Raw genomic sequence first — 24,813 nt, forward strand, 5'->3', positions numbered from 1 at the left:
CTATTATCTCTGCTGGCTAACGCGGGTCGAAATAATATAATATATAAAAAGGTAGATGCGGTTGGCCGGTTCATTAGCGCCAATTGGTGGAAGGCTCGGGGATCGTCGGAGCGGGTAAATTAAAATCGGACTGACTTGACCGTGTGTGCGTGCACCTGCATTAATAATTCCACCAGGCAATTGACGTGAATCAATGAATTAACATTTAGTATACATTTTATAGTCCTACCACCGTAATATAACAATACCAGCCACAAAGAGTCATATTTAAATTCCAATGCTTTAATTGCACAGAGCAGACAAGTTAGTCAATGATACAGAATGCGACAAGAATGGTTCGTAGTTCAATGAGAGAGAGTTAACATGGCTTGCTACAATGGCAAACCTATGGTGCCAAAGGCTAACTAATAAGCTAATAAAACTAATAATATGCTCATCTGAATGACAAAGGTTGAGTAGATAGCTAAATAAAAACCAAGTATGATTTTCATTCTAAAGATACAGTATATCAATAATACAATCACATGTAGGCACCATAGCAGATAAGTGTTGAATCAATGCTCACAGACACACACAAGAATGGAATGAATACACATGTAATAGGCAGTAAATATCCATGTATAAATACGCAAGAAATGAGGAGGCAGAAACATTTTTTTTTTTTTCAAAGTGCAATCTGTAAAACATTACAGTACAGAGAAAGCCAAGGAGCCATCAAAGGACAGTCAAATGGTTCCATTTTGGCATTGTTCCCTCTTAGAATATATCGGAACCTTTTCTGTTACCATTACTATGATACAGTGTCCTTATCTTCTTGCCCTGAAGAGCTACAGGGAGTGCAGGCTTTTGTTACAGCCCAGCAGTACAGCTGAATGCTGGGCTGGGGAAAAAGCCTGCACATACTGCGGCCCTGCAGGACCAGGAGTGAACATTGCTATGACAGACTGACAGTAAGCCTCCACAAGACATCATACCCTTTTTCTTCACTCAGTAACACTTGATTGACCCTGAGAGGAAAATAAAACTCCGCTTGGAACTGGCACATTCAACCCATTATAACACTGTGGAGCAAACAAGAAGACGTTTCTGCTTCAAATGATTCTGTTGACTTCTCTTTTCTTTCCTCATTTTGTTCCACTCGACAGCTTTACTTTTACAACGCCACACCAGCATTGATCTCTCGCCAAATGCTGTGGCTGCTAAAATAGGTTTGAAGCTTCCGTTGAGTTTAAGACCTTGAGTTAGTTAGCTCTAAGAAATACATACTGTTTCCTGTATACTGCAGGTGCATTGCTGAGTACATTTTCTCCTCCCCATATGTTATGGCATTACAATGTGAGTACATGATTCAAAGTAATGCAACCACTATAACATTCATGATAATAAGGAAAGGTGGTTGGAGTGTTGCTAGCCAAGACAGGGGCATTGCTCCTACTGTATGCTGTAAGGTGCAATGCAGCAGCAGTAGTGTTAGTGTTTAGTTAGTGAGCTGGGTTAGTGTTAACAGACCAGGTTTAATGGTTAGTAATACTGGTGGTGGTTAGGCTATATAATTATCCATCACTTCCTGTCTAAAGCAACTTTGTCTAAACAGGCTTAACGTAAAAATGTGTCTTAGGCTTAACGTTACAATTTGCAATACAATCCCATCGTTCCTTCCCACCACATTTTGTTTGTAGGGGAGGGTGAAAATCATCAACCCGACAATCAAAAAAACGGCATAAATGGAACGAGACCCCGAAATATTGACAGTTTAAAACATCACATTTGACTTGACCATGCGTCAGTTGTACCTTTACCTAATATAGCGAGAGTGTTGATAATGCCCCAGCAAACAGAAAAGACAACCATCTGTTTGGATTGTCTGTTGCATCTTGTCAGTACACAGACTGCAGCTATAGCTAGCGCTAGGCTAGTGGACATACCCAGCCAACTACCATTCAATTCCAGGGTTACAGGAGTCTCTGGGCACTGCTAGAACAAATCTTGACACCCCCACAAACAGAAATAATGAACATGGGTCTTTTTTCAGGATTGCCCCAAGAGTCCATGTGTACCTCGAACCCGGTTCCAACCCTGTGACATTCTGACAAGACACTAATTGCTTATGTCTCTCCGGACCTGGAAGGTAAGCACCTCTAGAGTATAAAATACAGTACTAAGGTCACGAGTATACAGTCACAGCGCAGTGCAAGACAAGGTCGCAATGTCCTCTGGGCAGAAAGTCATACATTTTCTGTTTCGCTTTTGTTGGCATCTTAAGTCCATTGTTCAGGCGGACAGTAGGCGATGTAGGCTGGGGGGGGGAGCACAGCAGGGTCTGAAGGTAGAACCTTGAGTTGACTTGTTATTTGTCCAACTTAACTTTTTTGTTTCAGTACAATCCAACGTTTGGAGAACTCAGAGGTCATTGTTGAGGTGGAGAATCAACAGTACCGTTTTTACTGTGAAGCATTGGGGGTTTAGTGCACCTATTCTATCCATGTTTCATGTCCAACGGGTTGTGGGTGACAGGTATCCTCCCTGTGAGTTAGCTAGCAAAAGAGAGCTGAAAGAATGTGTTCCATCTCAAGGGAAAAGGTAGGCAGGTGCTAATAGCGGATAGCATTAGCAGTAGATTGGTTTTAGTAGCATATTGGTCGATTGGTACTTAGTAACAGAAGCAGACAGGAGACCATACCCATACAGAAGCCTACTCACAAGTGCTACACATCGGTAGTGTATGAGGCATGTTGCCCCCTTACAATCTGAAGCGCTTTAAGCATGAAAGAAGCATTATGCTACCAAGCCAGTCCACTATCATTCTTATTTACTGGACTTGCCAGATTTGCTGGCTTTAGGGGCTTTGGTGGCTTTGGTAGTTTTGATTTCTGTCTTGGTCTTCTGAATACGGGAGAAGATCTCCTTGAACAGAGCCTTATACTCTGGCGTGTTCTGGCCCAGCCGCTTATCCACTGCCTCCACCTGCTTACTGATGCTCTCCATGGCCTCGGGGGTGGAGGGGGACTCGGTGGGGGTGGGTGGGGGTGCAGGGGTGGAGCCCATGGCGCAATCCTTCATGGAGGGGTCCCTGGAGACGGGGCGCGAGGTCTGCACCCCTGTGTGACACAGGGACTCCTCGTGACGCCGGCACTTCCCTAACAGCTCCTCATACTTCTCCAGCAGAGCGTGGTACTGCTCGTCCACCTCCCTCAGGATGGACATCCCTCTCTTACGGACGCTGTTGGCATGGATCGCGTAGCTCCCTCTTCTCCTCCCGGATGCGTCCCTGGCCACGATGGCGTTCAGCGCTGTGTCGCTGCAGCTCTTCCTGACGGGGCTGGAGGCAGGTAACGACTCTCCGCTTAAGCCTCCTCCCCCCTCGCCCTCATCCCTGATCCCTCCACCCACTTCTCCTCCCTCCCCCTCCATGGTGTCTGTTTCAGGGGTGTTGTTGAGGAGGGTCTGGGTGAAGCCCACGCCGTCGTCCTCGCTGCAAAGGAGGAGGGTCCTCGCCCGTCGGAGCTGCTGGAGTTCCTGGAGCTCTGACTCTAGTTCATGGATCCGTACCTGGCAGCTCTCCGCACCCTGTCAATCAATAAGTCAACGAGTCAATCAGTCAGTCAGTCAGTCAGTCAATAAACCAATCAATATTTGTATTCTCCCAGAAAAGAGGGAAAATAAGGTAGCTCTGCTATATTTGAATCAGGAAAAATATGAAAAAAAAACATTAGTTGGATTCAACAAACGTAGTCGAACATGAAACCATAAAAAAAACTTGAGGCACTCATTTTGGAATATTAAATGGAGTGAAAATAGGAATGATTCTGACCTGCACGCGTGTCTCCAGACGGGAGAATTCCCCCAGGAGGACGTGACACTCTCTCTCCGCCCCCTCCCTGCGACCCCGCTCCGCCCTCACGGCCGAGCGCAGCGCCGACACCGCCTCTCTCAGACGCTCGTTCTCCTCCTCTGCTGGCTGCCGTTTAGCCTCTGAGGTAAAGCTGTCTGAGCGGCCCACCACGAACCCATCCTCATACCTGACAGACAGACAGACAGACAGACAGACAGACAGACAGACAGACAGACAGACAGACAGACAGACAGACAGACAGACAGACAGACAGACAGACAGACAGACAGACAGACAGACAGACAGACAGACAGACAGAGATAGAGACACACAGATACACACAATATGAGCTAACCTACTTGTACCTGCCAGATAGAGAGTCAAGCATCCACCTACAAAGCTCCTCTAACATAGTCTGGGGACCTTGAGAGCCAGTAAACACAGATTTGAGTGTGATTGCTTAGCTAAATAAACATTGTTGAGTAGGCTACTGAACAAAGGGAGCGGTAGGAGGCTATTAGCCCTCACTTTGGTGCGGTGCAGAGTTCCCTAAGGCAAGGGAAGGAGGCGATGGTCTTGCGTCGCTCCCTCTTCTCCCTCCGGACCCTAAGCTGCTCCAGGGAGTGGAGCTGTTCCACCTGCCCAGAGAGAGACTCCACCTGAGTCTGTAGGGTCTCGATGGTCCCTGTCAACCTGCGAGAGCCAGGGAAGAGAGAAAGGGGGGTTAGTGTGTGTGTGTGTGTGTGTGTGTGTGTGTGTGTGTGTGTGTGTGTGTGTGTGTGTGTGTGTGTGTGTGTGTGACACTGACCTCTCTATCTTGTGCTGCGAGGCCTTGCTGTCCAGAACCAGTTTATGGTTGGTGAGCTCCAGTTCTCTGGCTGTCCCGTCTAGCTGCTCGTACACCTTAGCATGCTGCTCATTCATTTCCCTCAGCACCTCAAGCTGCTTAACCAGGTACTGCACAGAGACACACATACTGGATGTTTATATCCTGTACACACATATACCTACACACATGATCATAAACAGAGGAACATTTTGGGGTCATGGTCCCCTACCCAATCCTAACCGGAGCCATTAGGGGGATGGATACTTTCTGACCATAGTATCACTGGTTAAGGGGGACACTTCTATCCACTCTGCTGCCTATGGTACTCTGTTAACTCTAAAACCCCTTGGTTGTGAACGGTGAACCATTTCAATGGGGTGATGTACTGCTATATTGAGATCAGCCAGCAGAGCCAACTTCCTACATCACCTGACTCTGCTCAGTCAGAGGGACAGGTTGGTTGTTATCCAATCTACACCTTACTTATGGAGTTGGGGTTACATTAGAGTTTGGTCTATTGAGATGCATCCATGGAGCTGTTGACACTTGGCCCTCGTCTTACCTCGATCTCCTGCACCTGCTCCTCATTGGTGATGTATATCTGCTGTAGAGAATCCTCCAGCTCCTTGTTCCTCTCTAACAGAGTCTTCCCCAGCTCTGCCGCCAAGTGGAGGTCTAGAGAGAGAGGGGGAGGGAGGGAGGGAGGGGAGACAGAGATGAGTGATGGAGAGGGCCATGGGAGATGGAGAGGGAGATAGATTGGAGGGAGCGAGGGGGAGAGATGGTTTGTTTTGAGAGCTCAGCTGTAACAAATTATCTAAATAAGACAGCATTAGGAAGAGGTTTCTCTTTGCTAGTCAGATGGAACCAAATCTATGAGTGATGTCAGTGAAGATACAAAATATAGAATTTCAGTCTGCACTGGTCCGCATGACAGCCACAGCAGAACACATAGTTCCTACGGTAACAGGTTTTAATCTACGATCATGATGATGCACCGAGCCATTTTCAGCAGGGTTTTAAGAACAGCTGCAAGCAGGACAATCAAACATCAAAACATTCCTCCTGAGACACACAGAGATAAACAAGATCATCCTGGACCTAGATAGAAGAGAGGGAGACAAAGAAAGAGGGACTGAGAGAGAGAGAGAGAGAGAGAAAGGGCGTATTCAGGAGAGAGAATGATACAAATTAAAAGAGCCCATCTAGGCACCATGTCTCTCTCTAAAGATTTATTTCCTCTATTTTTACCCTTGTATCTCTGTCAGTGAACGTCACTGATATGTGTGCCAAGTTCAAAAGACAATACACCACCGCTCCATAGAAACTATATGACAGAAAGAGGTTCTGCAGTCTCTCTGCAGTGGGGTGGAGGAGGTGCGAATGTGTAGAAAGTGACACGATATGAAATTGAGTGTGGGCTCAAATGGAAACGTCTAGTCGCGTACACCCTGGAACAGAGTTGTTAACCACTGTTCTAGTAGTGTAACAATAACTGGCATTGACATTCAGTCTAGACAGAGAATCCTACTCTCTCTCATTTTATGGAAATCATACTCTGAACAAAAATAGAAATGCAACATGTAAAGTGTTGGTCCCATGATTCATGAGCTGAAATAACATTTTCCATAAGCACAAAAAGCTCATTTCTCTCAAATGTTTTATATCCCTGTTAGTGAGTATTTCTCCTTTGCCAAGATAATGTATCCACCTGACAGGTGTGGCATATCAATAAGCTGATTAAACAGCATGATCGTTACACAGGTGCACATTGTGCTGGGGACAATAAAAGGGCACTCTAAAATGTACACAATGCCACAAGTTTTGAGGGGCCATGCAATTGGCATGCTGACGGCAGGAATGGCCACCAGCAATGTTGCCAGAAAATGTCATATTCATTTCTTTGAAGAAAGCCAGTACGAGGGTTTGCATTCAGGAATGCATTTCAATTAAAAGGTGTGCCTTGTTAAAAGTTAATTTATGGAATTTCTTTCCTTCTTAATGCGTTTGAGCCAATCAGTTCTGTTGTGACAAGGTAGGTGGGGTGTACAGAAGATAGCCCTATTTGGTGTAAGACCAAGTCCATATTATGGAAAGAACAGCTCAAATAAGCAAAGAGAAATGACAGTCCATCATCATCATTCGTCATGTCTCTATCAGTTTTGCACATCGAGAGACTGACATTTTTTCCCATTCCTCCTTGCAAAACAGCTCGAGCTCAGTGAGGTTGGATGGAGAGCATTTGTGAACAGCAGTTTTCAGTTCTTTCCACAGATTCTCGATTGGATTCAGGTCTGGACTTTGACTTGGCCATTCTAACACCTGGATATGTTTATTTTTGAACCATTCCATTGTAGATTTTGCTTTATGTTTTGGATCATTGTCTTGTTGGAAGACAAAATCTCCATCCCAGTCTCAGGTCTTTTGCAGACTCCATCAGGTTTTCTTCCAGAATGGTCCTGTATTTGGCTCCATCCATCTTCCCATCAATTTTAACCATCTTCCCTGTCCCTGCTGAAGAAAAGCAGGCCCAAACCATGATGCTGCCACCACCATGTTTGACAGTGGGGATGGTGTGTTCAGCTGTGTTGCTTTTACGCCAAACATAACGTTTTGCATTGTTGCCAAAAAGTTCCATTTTGGTTTCATCTGACCAGAGCACCTTCTTCCACATGTTTGGTGTGTCTCCCAGGTGGCTTGTGGCAAACTTTAAACAACACTTTTTATGGATATCTTTAAGAAATGGCTTTCTTCTTGCCACTCTTCCATAAAGGCCAGATTTGTGCAATATACGACTGATTGTTGTCCTATGGACAGAGTCTCCCACCTCAGCTGTAGATCTCTGCAGTTCATCCAGAGTGATCATGGGCCTCTTGGCTGCATCTCTGATCAGTCTTCTCCTTGTATGAGCTGAAAGTTTAGAGGGACGGCCAGGTCTTGGTAGATTTGCAGTGGTCTGATACTCCTTCCATTTCAATATTATCGCTTGCACAGTGCTCCTTGGGATGTTTAAAGCTTGGGAAATCTTTTTGTATCCAAATCCGGCTTTAAACTTCTTCACAACAGTATCTCGGACCTGCCTGGTGTGTTCCTTGTTCTTCATGATGCTCTCTGCGCTTTTGACGGACCTCTGAGACTATCACAGTGCAGGTGCATTTATACGGAGACTTGATTAAACACAGGTGGATTGTATTTATCATCATTAGTCATTTAGGTCAACATTGGATCATTCAGAGATCCTCACTGAACTTCTGGAGAGAGTTTGCTGCACAGAAAGTAAAGGGGCTGAATAATTTTGCACACCCAATTTTTCAGTTTTTGATTTGTTAAAAAAGTTTGAAATATCCAATAAATGTCGTTCCACTTCATGATTGTGTCCCACTTGTTGTTGATTCTTCACAAAAAAAGACAGTTTTATATCTTTATGTTTGAAGCCTGAAATGTGGCAAAAGGTCGCAAAGTTCAAGGGGGCCGAATACTTTCGCAAGGCACTGTAGGTAGCATTTTTCCCACCTGTGTTTTGTGGGTGATTATTTTCTGTCTAGTGTTTTCTGCACCTTTCAGGACTGTTTCGGTTTTCGTTTCTTTCACATTATTATTTTTTATTTTCAGTGTTCAGTCAATAAACATCATGAACACATACCACGCTGCGCATTGGTCCAACATTTCTTACTCCTCGTCAGAGGAGGACGAAGAATTCCGTTACACCTACGTTGTCATAAAATAACTGATAGGCTCAAATGCATTAAGAAGGAAAGGAAATTCCACAAATTAACTTTTTACAAGGCAGACCTGTTAACTGAAATGGTTGAGAGAATGCCAAGAGTGTGCAAAGCTGTCATCAAGGCAACGGGTGGCTACTTTAAAGAATCCCAAATATAAAATATATTTTTATTTCTTTAACACTTTTTTGGTTACTACATGATTCCATATGTGATATTTCATAGTTTTGATGTCTTCACTATTATTCTACAATGTAGAACATAGTAAAAATAGATGAAAACCTGTATATAAAGAAATATATATATTTTTAACCATAATTTTGTTTTAGAGAATTTGGCAGTACGTCCAACTGGCCTCACAACGGCAGACCACGTGGAACCACGCCAGCCCAGGACCGCCACATCTGGGTTCTTCACCTGGGGGATTACCTGAGACCAGCCACCCGGACAGCTGATGAAACTGTGGGTTTGAACATCCGAAGAATTTCTGCACAAACTGTCAGAAACCTCTCAGGGAAGCTCATTTGCGTGCTCATCGTCCTTACCAGGGTCTTGACCTGACTGTAGTTCGGCGTCGTAACCGACTTCAGTGGGCAACTGCTCACCTTTGATGGCCACTAGTACGCTGGAGAAGTGTGTTCTTCCTGGATAAATCCTGATTTAAACTGTACTGGGTAGATGGCATACAGCGTAGTGTGTATGTCGTCGTGTGAGCCAGCGGTTTGCTGATGTCAATGTTGTGAACAGAGTGCCCCATGGTGGGAGTTGGGTTATGGTATGGGCAGGCATAAGCTACGGACAACGAACACAATTGCATTTTATTGATGGCAATTTGACTGCACAGAGATATCGTGACGAGATCCTGAGGCCCCATTGTCGTGCCATTCATCTGCCGCCATCAGCTCATGTTTCAGCATGATAATGCAAAGCCCCATGTCACAAGGATCTGTACACAATTCCTGGAAGCTGACTCACCAGACATGTCACCCGTTGAGCATGTTTGTGATTCTCTGGATCAACGTGTACGACAGCGTGTTCCGGGTCACCCCAAGATCCAGCAACTTAGCACAGCCAATGAAGAGGAGTGGGACAACATTCCACAGGGCACAATCAACAGCCTGATCAACTCTATGCGAAGGAGATGTGTTGCTGTATGAAGCAAATGGTGGTTGCAAATGGTGGTCACAAACCAGTCATGTGGATTCCACTGGTTTTCTGATCCACACCCCTAACTTTTCTTTAAGGTATCCGTGACTAACAAATGCATATCTGTATTCCCAGTCATGTGGAATCCATAGCCTAGGGCCAAACGAATGTATTTCAATTGACTGATTTCTTTATATGAACTGTAACTCAGTAAAATATTTGAAACTGTTGCGTGTTCCGTTTATATTTTTGATCAGTATAGTTAGTCTGTTGCGGAGTAAAAAACTGTTGCGGGGGGGAAAAAACGAAATGAGAGATATTGAAAGTGATGTGGGGCCATTGGGGGCCCAGCCAAACAGGATTGGGCTGCACTGCATTCTGATTTCAGAGTGAGTCAGCAGGATACATTGTCTATATTTTCATGTCTGACTCAGCAGCGAGATGTGTTTTGGGACCTGTGGCCATATCTGAGATGGAAAACACACAACAGCTCGATGGGAATATAATCACTCTCCATGGAGAGACTGAGCTGAGCTGACAACAAGGTTGAGGAGAATGATGCACGCTGTGATTACTGATCAATACTCCAGTCGATCGATAACAAACGTTCATTCTACTAATCTAACCTTCCATGAGATGATATACTGTATGTTTATTGTTTTTAAAAGCGTCCAGAAACAGAAAGAACAGGCATGATCTTAAACACAACAAATTCGCAACATAATGCACGAATTGGATTTTTAGCATATCACACAAATTGCAACATTTGTATTAGAGGTTGACCGATTATGATTTTTCAACGCCGATACTGATACCGAATGTTGGAGGTCAAAAAAAAGCCGATACCGATTAATCGGCCGATTTTTTTTATTTTTTTGGTAATAATGACAATTACAACAATACTGAATGAACACTTATTTTAACTTAATATAATACATCAATCAAATCAATTTAGCCTCAAATAAATAATGAAACATGTTCAATTTGGTGTAAATAATGCAAAAACAAAGTGTTGGAGAAGAAAGTAAAAGTGCAATATGTGCCATGTAAGAAAGCTAACGTTTAAGTTCCTTGCTCAGAACATGAGAACATATGAAAGCTGGTGGTTCCTTTTAACATGAGTCTTCAATATTCCCAGGTAAGACATTTTAGGTTGTAGTTATTATAGGAATTATAGGACTATTTCTCTCTATACCATTTGTATTTCATATACCTTTGACTATTGGATGTTCTTATAGTATTGCCAGTGTAACAGTATAGCTTCCGTCCCTCTCCTCAACCCTACCTGGTCTCGAACCAAGAACACATCGACAACAGCCACCCTCGAAGCAGCGTTACCTATGCAGAGCAAGGGGAACAACCACTCCAAGTCTCAGAGAGAGTGACGTTTGAAATGCTATTAGCGCGCACTCCGCTAACTAGCTAGCCATTTCACATCGGTTACACCAGCCTAATCTCAGGAGTTGATTGGCTTGAAGTCATAAACAGCACAACGCTTGAAGCATTGCAAAGAGCTGCTGGCAAAACGCACGAAAGTGCTGTTTGAATTAATGCTTATGAGCCTGCTGCTGCCTACCATCGCTCAGTCAGACTGCTCTATCAAATCATAGACTTAATTATAACATAATAACACACAGAAATACGAGCCTTAGGTCATTAATATTGTCAAATCCAGAAACTATCATCTCGAAAACAAGATGTTTATTCTTTCAGTAAAATACGGAACCGTTCCGTATTTTATCTAACGGGTGGCATCAATAAGTCTAAATATTCCTGTTACATTGCACAATGTTATGTCATAATTACGTAAAATTCTGGCAAATTAGGCGGCCCAAACTGTTGCATATACCCTGACTCTGCGTGCAATGAACGCAAGAGAAGTGACACAATTTCACCTGGTTAATATTGCCTGCTAACCTGGATTTATTTTAGCTAAATATGCAGGTTTAAAAATATATACTTGCGTATTGATTTTTTTTTTGAATTTTACCCCTTTTTCTCCCCAATTTCGTGGATCCAATTGTTGTAGTAGCTACTATCTTGTCTGATCGCTACAACTCCCGTACGGGCTCGGGAGAGACGAAGGTTGAAAGTCATGCGTCCTCCGATACACAACCCAACCAAGCCGCACTGCTTCTTAACACATCCAACCCGGAAGCCAGCCGCACCAATGCGCCGGAGGAAATACCGTGCACCTGGCCACCTTGGTTAGCGCACACTGTGCCCAGCCCGCCACAGGAGTCGCTGGTGCGCGATGAGACAAGGACACCCCTACCGACCAAGCCCTCCCTAACCCGGGCGATGCTAGGCCAATTGTGCGTCGCCCCACGGACCTCCCGGTCGCGGCTGGTTACGACAGAGCCTGGGCGCGAACCCAGGGACTCTGATGGCACAGCTGGCGCTGCAGTACAGCGCCCTTAACCACTGCGCCACCCGGGAGGCCCCGCGTATTGATTTTAAGTAAGGCATTGATGTTCATGGTTAGGTACATATTGGCGCAACGATAGTCCTTTTTCGCGAATACGCACTGCATCGATTATATGCAACGCAGGACACGCTAGATAAACTACTAATATCATCTAACCATGTGTAGTTAACTAGTGATTATGATTGATTGTTTTTTATGAGTTAAGTTTAATGCTTGCTAGCAACTTACCTTGGCTTACTGCATTCACGTAACAGGCAGGCTCCTCGTGAAGCACGTGATTTCTGTACAGCACTTTGAGATATCAGCTGATGTACGAAGGGTATATAAATACATTTGATTTCATTTGATTTGATAGAGCGTTGGACTAGTTAACTGCAAGATTGAATCCCCTAGCTAACAAGGTAAAAATCTGTCGTTCTGCCCCTGAACAAGGCAGTTAACCCACCGTTCCTAGGCTGTCATTGAAAATAAGAATGTTTTCTTAACTGACTTGCCTAGTTAAATAAAGATTAAATAATGGTGTAAAAAAAAAAATAATAATCTGCCAAATCGGTGTCCAAAAATACCGATTTCCGATTTCCTTAATTATTCGGCCATTCCGATTCGGTCGACCTCTAATTTGTATGATATCATATCAATTGCAACCAACCCATTTAATAGGGAGTGGCGCTTCCAGGCAGCCACTGCAGAGTAATGTGGTAAAATGTTAGAAATTCTTGTTTTTTATAGTTTTATTTTTTTGTCGCACTGCATACTTTCCTGCTCTTCTAACGGATTAAGGCTCTGATGACGATGGATTGTACAAACATTTTGGAATACTCGTCACATTTTCTACGGATTTACAAAACAAACATGCACCTCCACTGGCACCGCACTCGAAGGTAACAGACCTAAAAACACATCAAAAACACAATCTCTCACGTGAATGCAGAGTTCTAAGTGAATTATGTGATGTCACAAACACGTCCAGAAACGTCCCAGAGGCTCCGAATGTGCTTGTTGGTAAAGATCATTGATAAACAAAGTGGACTGAATTTGAACTGCTTCTTCAGTCAGTAAATGCAGACATTGGATGTGTCACTGAAGCATGTTGCACACACATCATTTTGTTCCAGCGCTTGCTTTTCAACCATGCTGTTTCCTCTCTCTTGTTGCCCTGTCTTGTCCTGTCTTGCCTCAATTAAACTAATGAGGAGAAAAGCAGGCTGCTGCCAGCTGCCCCTCAGCATGGTGTAATACACAGACCTGCCTGCTGCACTCCCAGCTAAATGAACTCCTGTGGGGCCTTTGCTACTACACAGGTACCACGGAATGGGCTTTAACACTTTGAGGACTATGGACATCATATTCAATCCTTTGTTAAACATGACTTAACCTGTTTTTATTTCATGACTGCTAATTACCATTCCAATATAAAATCTATGGTCTATTCAATCCATTCTGAATGGTAGCATCCAGGAAGAGAACACTAAGTCACTCCTCAAAGGGTAAAACTCGCTAACAATATTTATATGTTTGTGTATATGTATGTACAGTGCCTTGCGAAAGTATTCGGCCCCCTTGAACTTTGCGACCTTTTGCCACATTTCAGGCTTCAAACATAAAGATATAAAACTGTATTTTTTGTGAAGAATCAACAACAAGTGGGACACAATCATGAAGTGGAACGACATTTATTGGATATTTCAAACTTTTTTAACAAATCAAAAACTGAAAAATTGGGCGTGCAAAATTATTCAGCCCCCTTAAGTTAATACTTTGTAGCGCCACCTTTTGCTGCGATTACAGCTGTAAGTCGCTTGGGGTATGTCTCTATCAGTTTTGCACATCAAGAGACTGACATTTTTTCCCATTCCTCCTTGCAAAACAGCTCGAGCTCAGTGAGGTTGGATGGAGAGCATTTGTGAACAGCAGTTTTCAGTTCTTTCCACAGATTCTCGATTGGATTCAGGTCTGGACTTTGACTTGGCCATTCTAACACCTGGATATGTTTATTTTTGAACCATTCCATTGTAGATTTTGCTTTATGTTTTGGATCATTGTCTTGTTGGAAGACAAATCTCCGTCCCAGTCTCAGGTCTTTTGCAGACTCCATCAGGTTTTCTTCCAGAATGGTCCTGTATTTGGCTCCATCCATCGTCCCATCAATTTTAACCTTCTTCCCTGTCCCTGCTGAAGAAAAGCAGGCCCAAACCATGATGCTGCCACCACCATGTTTGACAGTGGGGATGGTGTGTTCAGCTGTGTTGCTTTTACGCCAAACATAACGTTTTGCATTGTTGCCAAAAAGTTCAATTTTGGTTTCATCTGACCAGAGCACCTTCTTCCACATGTTTGGTGTGTCTCCCAGGTGGCTTGTGGCAAACTTTAAACAACACTTTTTATGGTTATCTTTAAGAAATGGCTTTCTTCTTGCCACTCTTCCATAAAGGCCAGATTTGTGCAATATACAACTGATTGTTGTCCTATGGACAGAGTCTCCCACCTCAGCTGTAGATCTCTGCAGTTCATCCAGAGTGATCATGGGCCTCTTGGCTGCATCTCTGATCAGTCTTCTCCTTGTATGAGCTGAAAGTTTAGAGGGGCGGCCAGGTCTTGGTAGATTTGCAGTGGTCTGATACTCCTTCCATTTCAATATTATCGCTTGCACAGTGCTCCTTGGGATGTTTAAAGCTTGGGAAATCTTTTTGTATCCAAATCCGGCTTTAAACTTCTTCACAACAGTATCTCGGACCTGCCTGGTGTGTTCCTTGTTCTTCATGATGCTCTCTGCGCTTTTAACGGACCTCTGAGACTATCACAGTGCAGGTGCATTTATACGGAGACTTGATTACACACAGGTGGATTGTATTTATCATCAGTAGTCATTTAGGTCAACATTGGATCATTCAGAGATCCTCACTGAACTTCTGGAGACAGTTTGCTGCATTGAAAGTAAAGGGGCTGAATAATTTTGCACGCCCAATTTTTCAGTTTTTGATTTGTTAAAAAAGTTTGAAATATCCAATAAATGTCGTTCCACTTCATGATTGTGTCCCACTTGTTGTTGATTCTTCACAAAAGTTTTATATCTTTATGTTTGAAGCCTGAAATGTGGCAAAAGGTCGCAAAGTTCAAGGGGGCCGAATACTTTCGCAAGGCACTGTATATTTATAAATGTGTGGGTATGTATGTATGTGTATATATACATAAAGTGAATTTGGAAACCCCAGACTGGGTCCAAGGTTCACCTTCTAACAGGACAACGACCCTAAGCATACAGCCAAGACAACGCAGGAGTGGCTTCGGGATGAATCTCTGAATGTCCTTGAGTGGCCCAACATGAGTCCAGACTTGAATCCGATCGATCATCTCTGGAGAGACCTGCAAATAGCTGTGCAGCAACGCTCCTCATTCAACCTGACAGAGCTTGAGAGGATCTGCAAAGAATGAGAGAAACTCCCCAAATACAGGTGTGCCAAGCTTGTAACGTCACACCAAAGAAGACATGAGGCTGTAATCGCTGCCAAAGGTGCTTCAACAAAGTACTGAGTATAGCGTCTGAATACTTATGTAAATGTGATATTTCAATGTCTAAAAACCAGTTTTTGCTTTGTCATTATGGGGTATTGTGTGTAGATTGATGAGGGGAAAAAAACAATTTAATAAATTTTAGAATAATGCTGTAAGGGTTAGAGTCAAGGGGTCTAAATACTTTCCGAAGGCACTGTATATAAATATATATATTTACAAAAATAAATATGGGGGATTGGAAATGATGCAGATAATTACATTGATGGAAGCTACAATCTATCTGCAATATTAAAGCTGATCTACCCCCTGCATTCATTTACTTTTTAAATTAATGAGGAGGCTGCTTCAATCATAGAAATAGAATCTCTAGTTATGTGGCTTCAGTGCTGTCCCACTGCTTGGTTAGAATAAGGCAGTCTGAAAAAATAAGAGTGTCGAATAGAATAGGGCTTGTTAAAATGTGGCTACGGGAACATTATAGAACATAATAAGCCATTTTAGAAAGACATACACTGAGTGTACAAAACATTAGGAACACCTTCTTAATTTGAGTTGCACACCCTTTTGCCCTAAAAACAGCCTCAATTCATCGGGGGCAAGGATTACAAGGTGTCGAAAGCGTTCCACAGGGATGCTGGCCCATTTAGACTCCAATGCTTCCAACAGTTGTGCCAAATTGTCTGGATGTCCTCTGGGTGGTGGACCATTCTTGAAACACACGGGAAACTATTGAGCATGAAAACCCCAGAAGCGTTGCAGTTCTTGACACACTCAAACCAGTTCACTTGACACCTACTACCATATCCCGTTCAAAGACACTTAAATATTTTGTCTTTCCCATTGACCCTCTGAATGGCACACATGCACAGTCCATGTCTCAATTGTCCCAAGGCTTAAAAATCCTTCTTTAACCTGTCTCCTCCCCTTCATCTACACTGATTGAAGTGGATTTAACAGGTGACATAAATAAGGGATCATAGCTTTCACCTGGATTCACCTGGTCATGGAAAGAGCAAGTGTTCCTAATGTTTTGTACACTCAGTGTATAAAGACAATATTCCGCCCGAATGTCATAGGATAATGTAAAACTATTGTATTTGCTGTAACATGTGGTATGTTGGAGATTTGTTTCAGTTTTCTGCTTCCACAAACAAGGATGCACCACATCTAAAGGGGTAGCAGAATTTAACACAACACGGGATCAGTTTGCTCTGGATGAAATGTTTTGAGAAACTGGGCCCTGGATAGCATTACTCTCATAAATCCTCTTGTCCTTTATTCCAAGAGGGGAAATTGAATTATGTAAACATGTAAGCTCTGCTGCTGGCCGCTGTACGCCAGATCTCCTAGATTTCAAACAGCAGAACTCAGAACCAAATACTGCCTGGAAAATCCACAGAATCCAATCACTGACCCACTGTTTACGTTCACCATGGTTCACTGCTGTGTGGTATTGGTATCTAACGGAGAGAGAGAGAGAGAGAGGAGCAAGCACTGTTTCTCAGCACCAAACATCCCAATCAATACCCTCTACAGACCATTGTCTCCAAACAAGGAAACCAGGAAGTCAACTGACGCATGAAGGATGACATCACCACCCAGACTCAGTCACAATGGAATGGATTATGTGTATTTCCTGGATATAGTTTTTCCAGGTTTTCTTTTTTCATGTTTTAGCAGTATCAGTTACACTGACTGGGGGAGGTCTTCTTGAGGGCCTAAGCAGGAACACACATTGGCTGCATGCATAGCAGAGGGAAATGCTTTTGCAGATTGAATAGGGTTATATTGTTGTTAGGGGGAGGGTCAAACTCCTGTCACAACCCACTGACACGGCACACACACAGGCACAATGAACAAAAACAATCCTAGTTGTTTCAACTACATATTATTAAGTAACTGTTTCCACAAACCTTTTTTCATTTACTCAACTTCTCGGTCAAAGTGTTACCTGAACTTGACATTTTTAGTTGACCCAAACTTAGCTCCAACATGAGAAAATGTAGGCAAAAATTCAGTCAACTTTAAATGCTGTGTTTGCTCAAATTGTCTCATGAAGTATTATTTGGGTATCTTACCCAAAGAGGGCTGTGGAACTAGCTAGTCACACAGTGCCTTTAAGATACAATTCATTCGACTCACATTGTGTATTTTCAACATGTCCTCACCTGGGATTTGAACTCAAAACTTCCTGGTTCACAGCATTCCAAGCTTCCTGCTACACCAACATGTCTGTGTCAATGACTGGCTTCACATGTATTGCTACACTTTGCACTTAAATCTCAGCTCCGCTAAAAGTACACTAAAGAAAACATATTTTAAGGAGTAACATTAAAACAGAGTAATACGCCCAACCAACAGACAACTATTCAGAAAAACCTAAAATTGCTTAAATAAGTCAATTAAAATCAATGATGAGAGAATTATCAGATGAACTAATAATTGAAACAGACATGGTGGTGTAGCAGGAAGCTCAGAATGCCATAAACCAAGAGGTTCTGAGTTCAAATCCCAGGTGTGACAAATAATTGAACATGCACAATGTTATCAAAAATGTAAGTAGACAATGTTGTACGAATAACTGGTTGCACGGCACTTTTTAGTTAAGATGCACAAATAATACATTCTAGTTGAATGATCACATGAGACAAGTTGAGCAAAACACATTAAACTGACTGAAGTTTTGCCTATGTTTTTCTGAAGTTGGAGCCAAGTTTGGGCCAACAATTTTTTGTTTGGTCAGGTAATACTTTCACCGAAAAGTTGAGTAAACTAAAACGGCTGTGGAACCAGTTACTTAATAAAAATTTGTTGAAACCGCTAGATCTGTGGGTGTTTTTTTACAGTGCAGGCACAAGCGTGCGCACACACACACACACACACACGAACATACTGTACTGTCTGGGTATCAAAGCCACTGTCTGAGCCCTGTCATCAAATCAGTTGGGGCTTAGTGCTGGGGAAGTGTGTGTGTGTGCCTGCGTTTATGTGTGTGTGCTCGCATGTGTACAGTACAGTGCACTTGTGAAAGGAAACATGCCTTGCTTGGAATATGGCTGTCCTTTTTTAGTCGTGAATGTTGTTTTTGGAGGTGGATATCTCCAATAGGATTCACAGGAATCTGGAAAACATGGCCTCTCCTTGTTTTCTCCTCCTTCTCTCCTTCCTTCTTTCCTTTTCTGCAGATAAGCCGTATAGCAGACCAAACCCTTCCGTACGACTTCACTGCAGTCAATACCACAGAAGGCTCAAATTCTGTATGCAAATGATTCAACACACGTTTCTGTCTGCAGGATAACAAGGAAACAAACTCTATTTAAAGCCTCAGAGAGGTGGTTGTTGAAGCATTATTAAGCTGCATGTAATACGAGCTGGTGCATGCTATAACAACCCTCTCATCAGATGTAAGTCCAGCCCTGTTAACCAATGGGTCCCAACAGGCCTAAAGACTCAGCTGGTCACATAGCTTCAGCTGAGCACAGAGTTTGGGCTAGAGCAAGCCTTGGTCTGTCTTACTAAGGGTTCCTTACACTCTTAGTAAAAGGGTTTCAAAAGGGGTTTTCGGTTGTCTCCATAGGACAGGGGTGTCAAAGTGTCTGCAGAGCCCAGTGTCTTCAGTTTTTTGTTTTTTCCTTTCTATTAAGACCAAGCCAACCAGGTGTGGCGAATTCTTTACTAATTAGTGACCTTAATTCATCAATCAAGTACAAGGGAGGTGCAAATAACCCTCAGACACTCAGCCCTCCGTGGAATGAGTTTGAGACATGTGCCATAGGACAACACTTTTTGGTTCCAGTTAGAACCCTTTTTGGTTCCAACCCAAAAGGGTTCTAACTGGAACCAAATGCATTCTACCAGGAAGCAAAAATGATTATTCAAAGGGTTCTCCTATGGGGTCAGCTGAAGAACCCCTGATCATGTGTTCCTATGCATGGTAATGTCTGAGTCTGTGTATTGTAGATGCATCATGTTTGCTGATTCCTTACAGTATAGAACAACAAATAGCCTCGTTGCACCATCAAATGTCTGCCTTGCTCAGCATGTAAGTTCTCTTTTTGACCTTAATGTTGTCACCACATCTCATTCTGCCTAAACCCTGTGGCCAAATGGCACCCCTGATGATGGAGCCTGTGCCTCTGTCTGCAGGGTAATCCAACGCCAGCAGTGTGTCCTCCTCTCTGATAGACTGCTGGCACCTCACAGTATCACTACCAGAGGTGAGCTCAGCATTCTGAGCTAACACAAAATACAACACCTGGCACTGCTCTGAGAGGCCAGGAACACTGTGTGCCATGGGGCACCGAGAATACAGGCTGCACCAGAGAGATGTAGAGCGGGAGGGTGGATGCAGAGAGTGGGACATACATGGAGAGACATGGGCCTTGTGCTCTTTTTTTTTTTTAGCTTTCTCCCTTCTCTCTCATATCTCATTCTGTCGTTATCCTGTAATCTTCTAGTGTCTCTCTTTCTCTACCACTCTTTGCTCTTCCTTTCCCTCCCGCTCCCTCGTTCTGAGTAATGTGAAGACACATCAGCCTTTATTTTTATCCTCAGGTCTACTGATGTGTCCTCACACTCAGTTCCCCCTCCAGCCTCCTCTCCTCTCACAGCGCCAGTGTGTGCGTATAGTGTGTGTATAGTGTGTGTAGTGTGTCTGTGTGCATGAGGTCAAATCAATAGCAGCATCAAAGCATAACATCATCTCCTCTCAGCCTGTGGCTGATATCCTAATAATTGGAACAAAGAGACAAAGCGATAGAGAGATTATGGATGAGCGTGGAGTGAAAAAGAAAGGATTGCAGGGAGCGAGGGAAAAGAGATTGAGAGAGAGGGAGGGTAAGAGCCAGGGAGCAAGGCAGACAGAAAAAGAATCATGGAGTGAGGAAGGGAGAGAGAGAGTAGGGAAGAGGGGAGAGATGAAATAGCCCTAAATCTGTCAAGAACTTTGACAAGCTATGATTGGCTACAGCTCAGCAGATACATTATCAGCAGCTTGGGAGATTGAATATGCATTTGATTTAGTGTAATTTTAACCTTTATTTAACTAGGCAACTCAGTTGAGAACAAATTCTTATTTACAACGAAGGCCTTCTGTGGAACAGTGGGTTAACTGCCTTGTTCAGTGGCAAAATGACAGATTTTTACCTTGTCAGCTCAGGGATTCAATCCAGCATCCTTTCTGTTACTGGCCCAACGCTCTAACCACTAGGCTACCTGCCACCCCGAATGAATGAAGCTTATTGTGCCAACCACATTCAAATCGAATTCAGACTAATAGCGGTTCCGCTGAATTATGGCATTACACAATCTATATAGTACAGTATGAAGGCACAGACGAAGTAGGTTATTATTATGCAAATAGTATGGTCCCATAGAATTTATGTGGAACAGAGGTGATGCACAAGGCCTGGACCGTAGTTGAAAAGGCTACTGCAATAATAATATATATTATATTATAATATTTTTGGGGAATAGCCTAGTGATTGAAAATAGCTATCTACACTATTCCAGTGGATATGCAAGTCAAGCATGTTTCCTGTCTGTGTTGGCCCTCATGTATGTTCTTTGTCCCAACCAACCACTTTCTGGTTAAAATGACATGTTCCTTGTTTATTGAATTATGGAGACGTGAACATGACAGTCTACTGGCTGTGAAAGCCACTACATTCTAAAAGGAAAACATAATATGTCATGATTGAATGAGGAAATCAATGCAACCTAATTGACTGCATAAACCAAGTTAAGTGCTATAGGAAGCCCTGCTCTATCCCATTAATGTTGTTATGTTGATGTTGTGAAGAGGTAAGAAAATGGGGTTAGAGGTTAAAGTCCCCGAAAGTGTTTGTCAATTTGCATTAGGCTAAAGGCAAATGCTGCCAATGTCAATTAGGCCTACAACATTTTGTGGGACAATGGATGTTAGTGCAAATAAATGCCTTTCGCACACAAACAATGTTTGAGACTTTGCCATAAGCAACCTACAAAGAACAATTGCATTGATGACAGCCGACATCTATTGCCTTCTATTTATTGTTCCTGTATTACATTGTAATCCATTGTTTACGACCACCAACAGAACACTGTGTCCAGCCATCATCGTGTATGTGGTTTTTCTTGCCATATGACAACAACCACAGAAGGAAACGATTTTTACCATCACCGTCACAAAGGCCCTTGGTATCCATCCCTTCAATGTATTGTTGTCAGAAAGTAGCAAAAGATTCAAGTGCGGTTACACATTTCGAAAGCATTTTATATTTTTATTTGTCAAGATGCACGGGCAAATGTAGCATCGCAAGCTGATCTGGAAGCCTTCCGTCATCAAAAAAGCCTTTGTTTGAGAAGAACAGCTGAGCTCACCAATAACGAAAAAGTGCATTGACATTGCGGATGCGGCTGGCTGCAAACGGCGGCCCCAGAAATGCGTCGCTACTTACCCGATTCGAGATCTTGCTGGTCGTACCATGGCTCTTCCTCCTCGGTAACAAATTCCTCCATTCCTAGCATCGAAACACGGATACTCCCACCCGCCTTGTCCTGCAGCCCAGAAGAACCTCGGTTACAAACCAGGTCCACAGTCAGACACACACATACACTCACTGTCCCGCCCGCCTCTGGAATAACATTAGCAACTGCCGCCACACGAGAATGAGGAGAGAGCTGTGACGTTAACCGCATCTAGGCAGATGAAGCAGATAAACAAACAACGTGGGTTCATTCTTGGCAGCAGTCACCCAGTCCCACAAAACACTGCCAAACAACCTTCTCAAGATAGTGGGTCGTTTCACCGTTTTTAAACGAAACACAATGACACACACACGAGAGACTCGAACACCGCTTTAAAACATCACGTCTTAATTGCCCAATTATTGTTTCTTATAGGGGACTTGTTTGGTCTAAAATAAAACTGAGTTGTTGACACTTGTGTGTTTTCCCACTCTCTCTCTCTCCCTCTCTCTCTCACTCTGTCACTCCCACCTCTCCTCACCCCTGTCCCATCCTGTTACGAAGACCGCTAGAGACAGGCTGTGTAGCCTAGACGTGGCAGATGTCGCAATAGTCTCTCTCCCTTCTCTTCCTGGGGCAAAGCTGTGGTGAATGTAAATGTTGGCCAAATACACATAAACATTAGGCAATGTAGAGACGGTCCATATGGTGTTCACATTTCTCCAAGTGTTCCAGTAGAGGTAGCCACGCTTACAAATTCAAATATTACAATTCTTTTCACTGATTCCATAAGTGAGTGTAGGCCTACACAGACACTATTTTGCATGCACGGTGCACTACGTGTATGAAATGCATGCATTGAAATGCCGCCATTGTAGCTGTGTTGCCTGAGGGCCAATTGAGGAGCAGTGAATCACACTATTGAAGATCATTCACATCCCCCAAATTACCCCCCAGGCAACACAGCAGAGCAGACACTATTTCATTGCAACGCTTGAGTGTCACACATATAGCGCCACTAGGGGGCAATCTTTCACTTCAAGCAACCACCATCAAAACAGTCTATTCAGCTGGATGTGGTTCCGTCTCTCAGGCTCTGAACACTAATTACTCAGTGCACTCTGCCCAATGAAAGCTTTAGCTCTGTGAGTTTATGGCAGCAGTATTGATAGCGAGAGCCGATCACAGGTAACTCATCTCGCTTAGTGAAAAAAGGAGGATGTCAATAGATCCCAGACGCTGATCTAAGGTCAGTTGTGCGGTTTTCTCCCTAGTATTGGGGGAGGTGGAGCTGGTCCTAGATCTACGCATACGGGCTACTCCTAGCTCCCTAGTTATCCGTGTGAGAGGGATTGAGTGAAAGGGCTTGGTCACCCCAGGCCAGGGTAAAGACAGGACATATGGTCACAGTGCTGTAAGTATGTCAGGAAGAGATAGATATGTGTGTTTACTACACAGTATTAGGAATAGAGATCTGAGAATTCTGTCTGTAGGGATGTCACCCTTTAGTTTGCACTAGGTCACAGCATTGGTTGAGAGAGTGGAGCTATATTATTAGATCATCACTGAGCCTACAGTGATACATTCATGGCGGGAAATAACACACATTGCTTTCATTACACAAATCACCCATTTGAATTGCAAAGCTGCTCAGCTCTGGTCTACTGTTGTCAACAAAGCCAGTCTGAATCCAGCTGCTTTGATTTCTAAAGGGAGGGAGGCTGGTTTGAATCAAGTCTTTCTGCTCTCAACTATAGTTTACCCCCTCGAACTCAGGCCTCTCTCTCTCTCCAATTAAATTCAAAGAGGCTTTATTGGCATGGGAAACATGTTTACATTGCCAAAGCAAGTGAAATAAACAATGAACAAAAGTGAGAAGACACAAAACAACAAAAAAATATTACAATTTAACATAAAAAAGATAGACATGTCAAGTGCTGTATTTTCAGCTATGTACAGTGTTTTATCAATGTGCAAATAGTTGTGGTACAACTAGTAGGGGAAGATACAGTTGCTTGCAAAAGTATTCACCCCCTAGGCATTTTTCCTATTTTGTTGCCTTACAATCTGGAATGGAATTAAAATAGATTTTTTTTGTGGGATTGTATCATTTGATTTACACAACATGCCTACCACTTTGAAGATGCAAAATATTTTTCATTGTGAAACAAACAAAAAATAAGACAAAAAAAATTCAAACTTGAGCGTGGACAACTATTCTTGCAGCAATTACAGCTGCAAGTCTCTTGGGGTTTGTCTCTATAAGCTTGGCACATCTAACCACTGGGATTTTTGCCCATTCTTCAAGGCAAAACTGCTCCAGCTCCTTCAAATTGGATGGGTTCCACTGGTGTACAGCAATCTTTAAGTCATACCACAGATTCTCAATTGGATTGAGGTCTGGGCTTTGACAAGGCCGTTCCAAGACATTTAAATGTTTCCCATTAAACCACTTTTTTTTAATTTTTTTTTATTTTACCTTTATTTAACCAGGCAAGTCAGTTAAGAACAAATTCTTATTTTCAATGACGGCCTGGGAACAGTGGGTTAACTGCCTGTTCAGGGGCAGAACGACAGATTTGTACCTTGTCAGCTCGGGGGTTTGAACTCACAACCTTCCGGTTACTAGTCCAACGCTCTAACCACTAGGCTACCCTGCTTTAGCAGTATGCTTAGAGTCATTGTCCTGCTGGAAGGTGAACCTCCGTCCCAGTCTAAAATCTCTGGAAGACTGAAACAGGTTTCCCTCAAGAATTTCCCTGTATTTAGCACATCCATCATTCCTTCAATTCTGACCAGTTTCCCAGTCCCTGCCCGATGAAAGCTACATTTTAGTCTCATCTGACCAGAGTACCTTCTTCCATATGTTTGGGGAGTCCCTCACTTGCCTTTTGGC

The 24,813-nt window shown here is 43.2% G+C and overlaps 1 protein-coding gene across 1 annotated transcript; it reads right to left on the reverse strand.

The window, feature by feature from the left end:
- Positions 1 to 261: 261 nt before the first annotated feature.
- On the reverse strand, positions 262 to 22,438 carry LOC110498906 (cerebellar degeneration-related protein 2-like). The gene is made up of 6 exons (XM_021575606.2): positions 21,908 to 22,438; positions 5,224 to 5,336; positions 4,641 to 4,789; positions 4,361 to 4,525; positions 3,812 to 4,019; positions 262 to 3,567 (listed from the first exon to the last, which is right to left on the reverse strand). Exons 1-6 carry the CDS (start codon positions 22,146 to 22,148, stop codon positions 2,806 to 2,808), a joined length of 1,638 nt encoding a protein of 545 aa, XP_021431281.1. The 5' UTR covers positions 22,149 to 22,438; the 3' UTR covers positions 262 to 2,805.
- Between the last annotated feature and the right edge of the window lie 2,375 nt (positions 22,439 to 24,813).

This window comes from Oncorhynchus mykiss, chromosome 20, assembly GCF_013265735.2.
Source record: "Oncorhynchus mykiss isolate Arlee chromosome 20, USDA_OmykA_1.1, whole genome shotgun sequence".
In the NCBI taxonomy this organism is placed as follows: domain Eukaryota; kingdom Metazoa; phylum Chordata; class Actinopteri; order Salmoniformes; family Salmonidae; genus Oncorhynchus; species Oncorhynchus mykiss.

Bases quoted from the DNA above. Each gene is read 5' to 3' on its own strand.
- LOC110498906 (XM_021575606.2), bottom strand. From the start codon at position 22,148: ATGCGGTTAACGTCACAGCTCTCTCCTCATTCTCGTGTGGCGGCAGTT. The intron at 5,337-21,907 runs GTAAGTAGCGAC...CTCTCTCTCTAG, and splicing joins CCAGCAAGATCTCGAATCGG to ACCTCCACTTGGCGGCAGAG. The intron at 4,020-4,360 runs GTGAGGGCTAAT...TCTGTCTGTCAG, and splicing joins GAACTCTGCACCGCACCAAA to GTATGAGGATGGGTTCGTGG.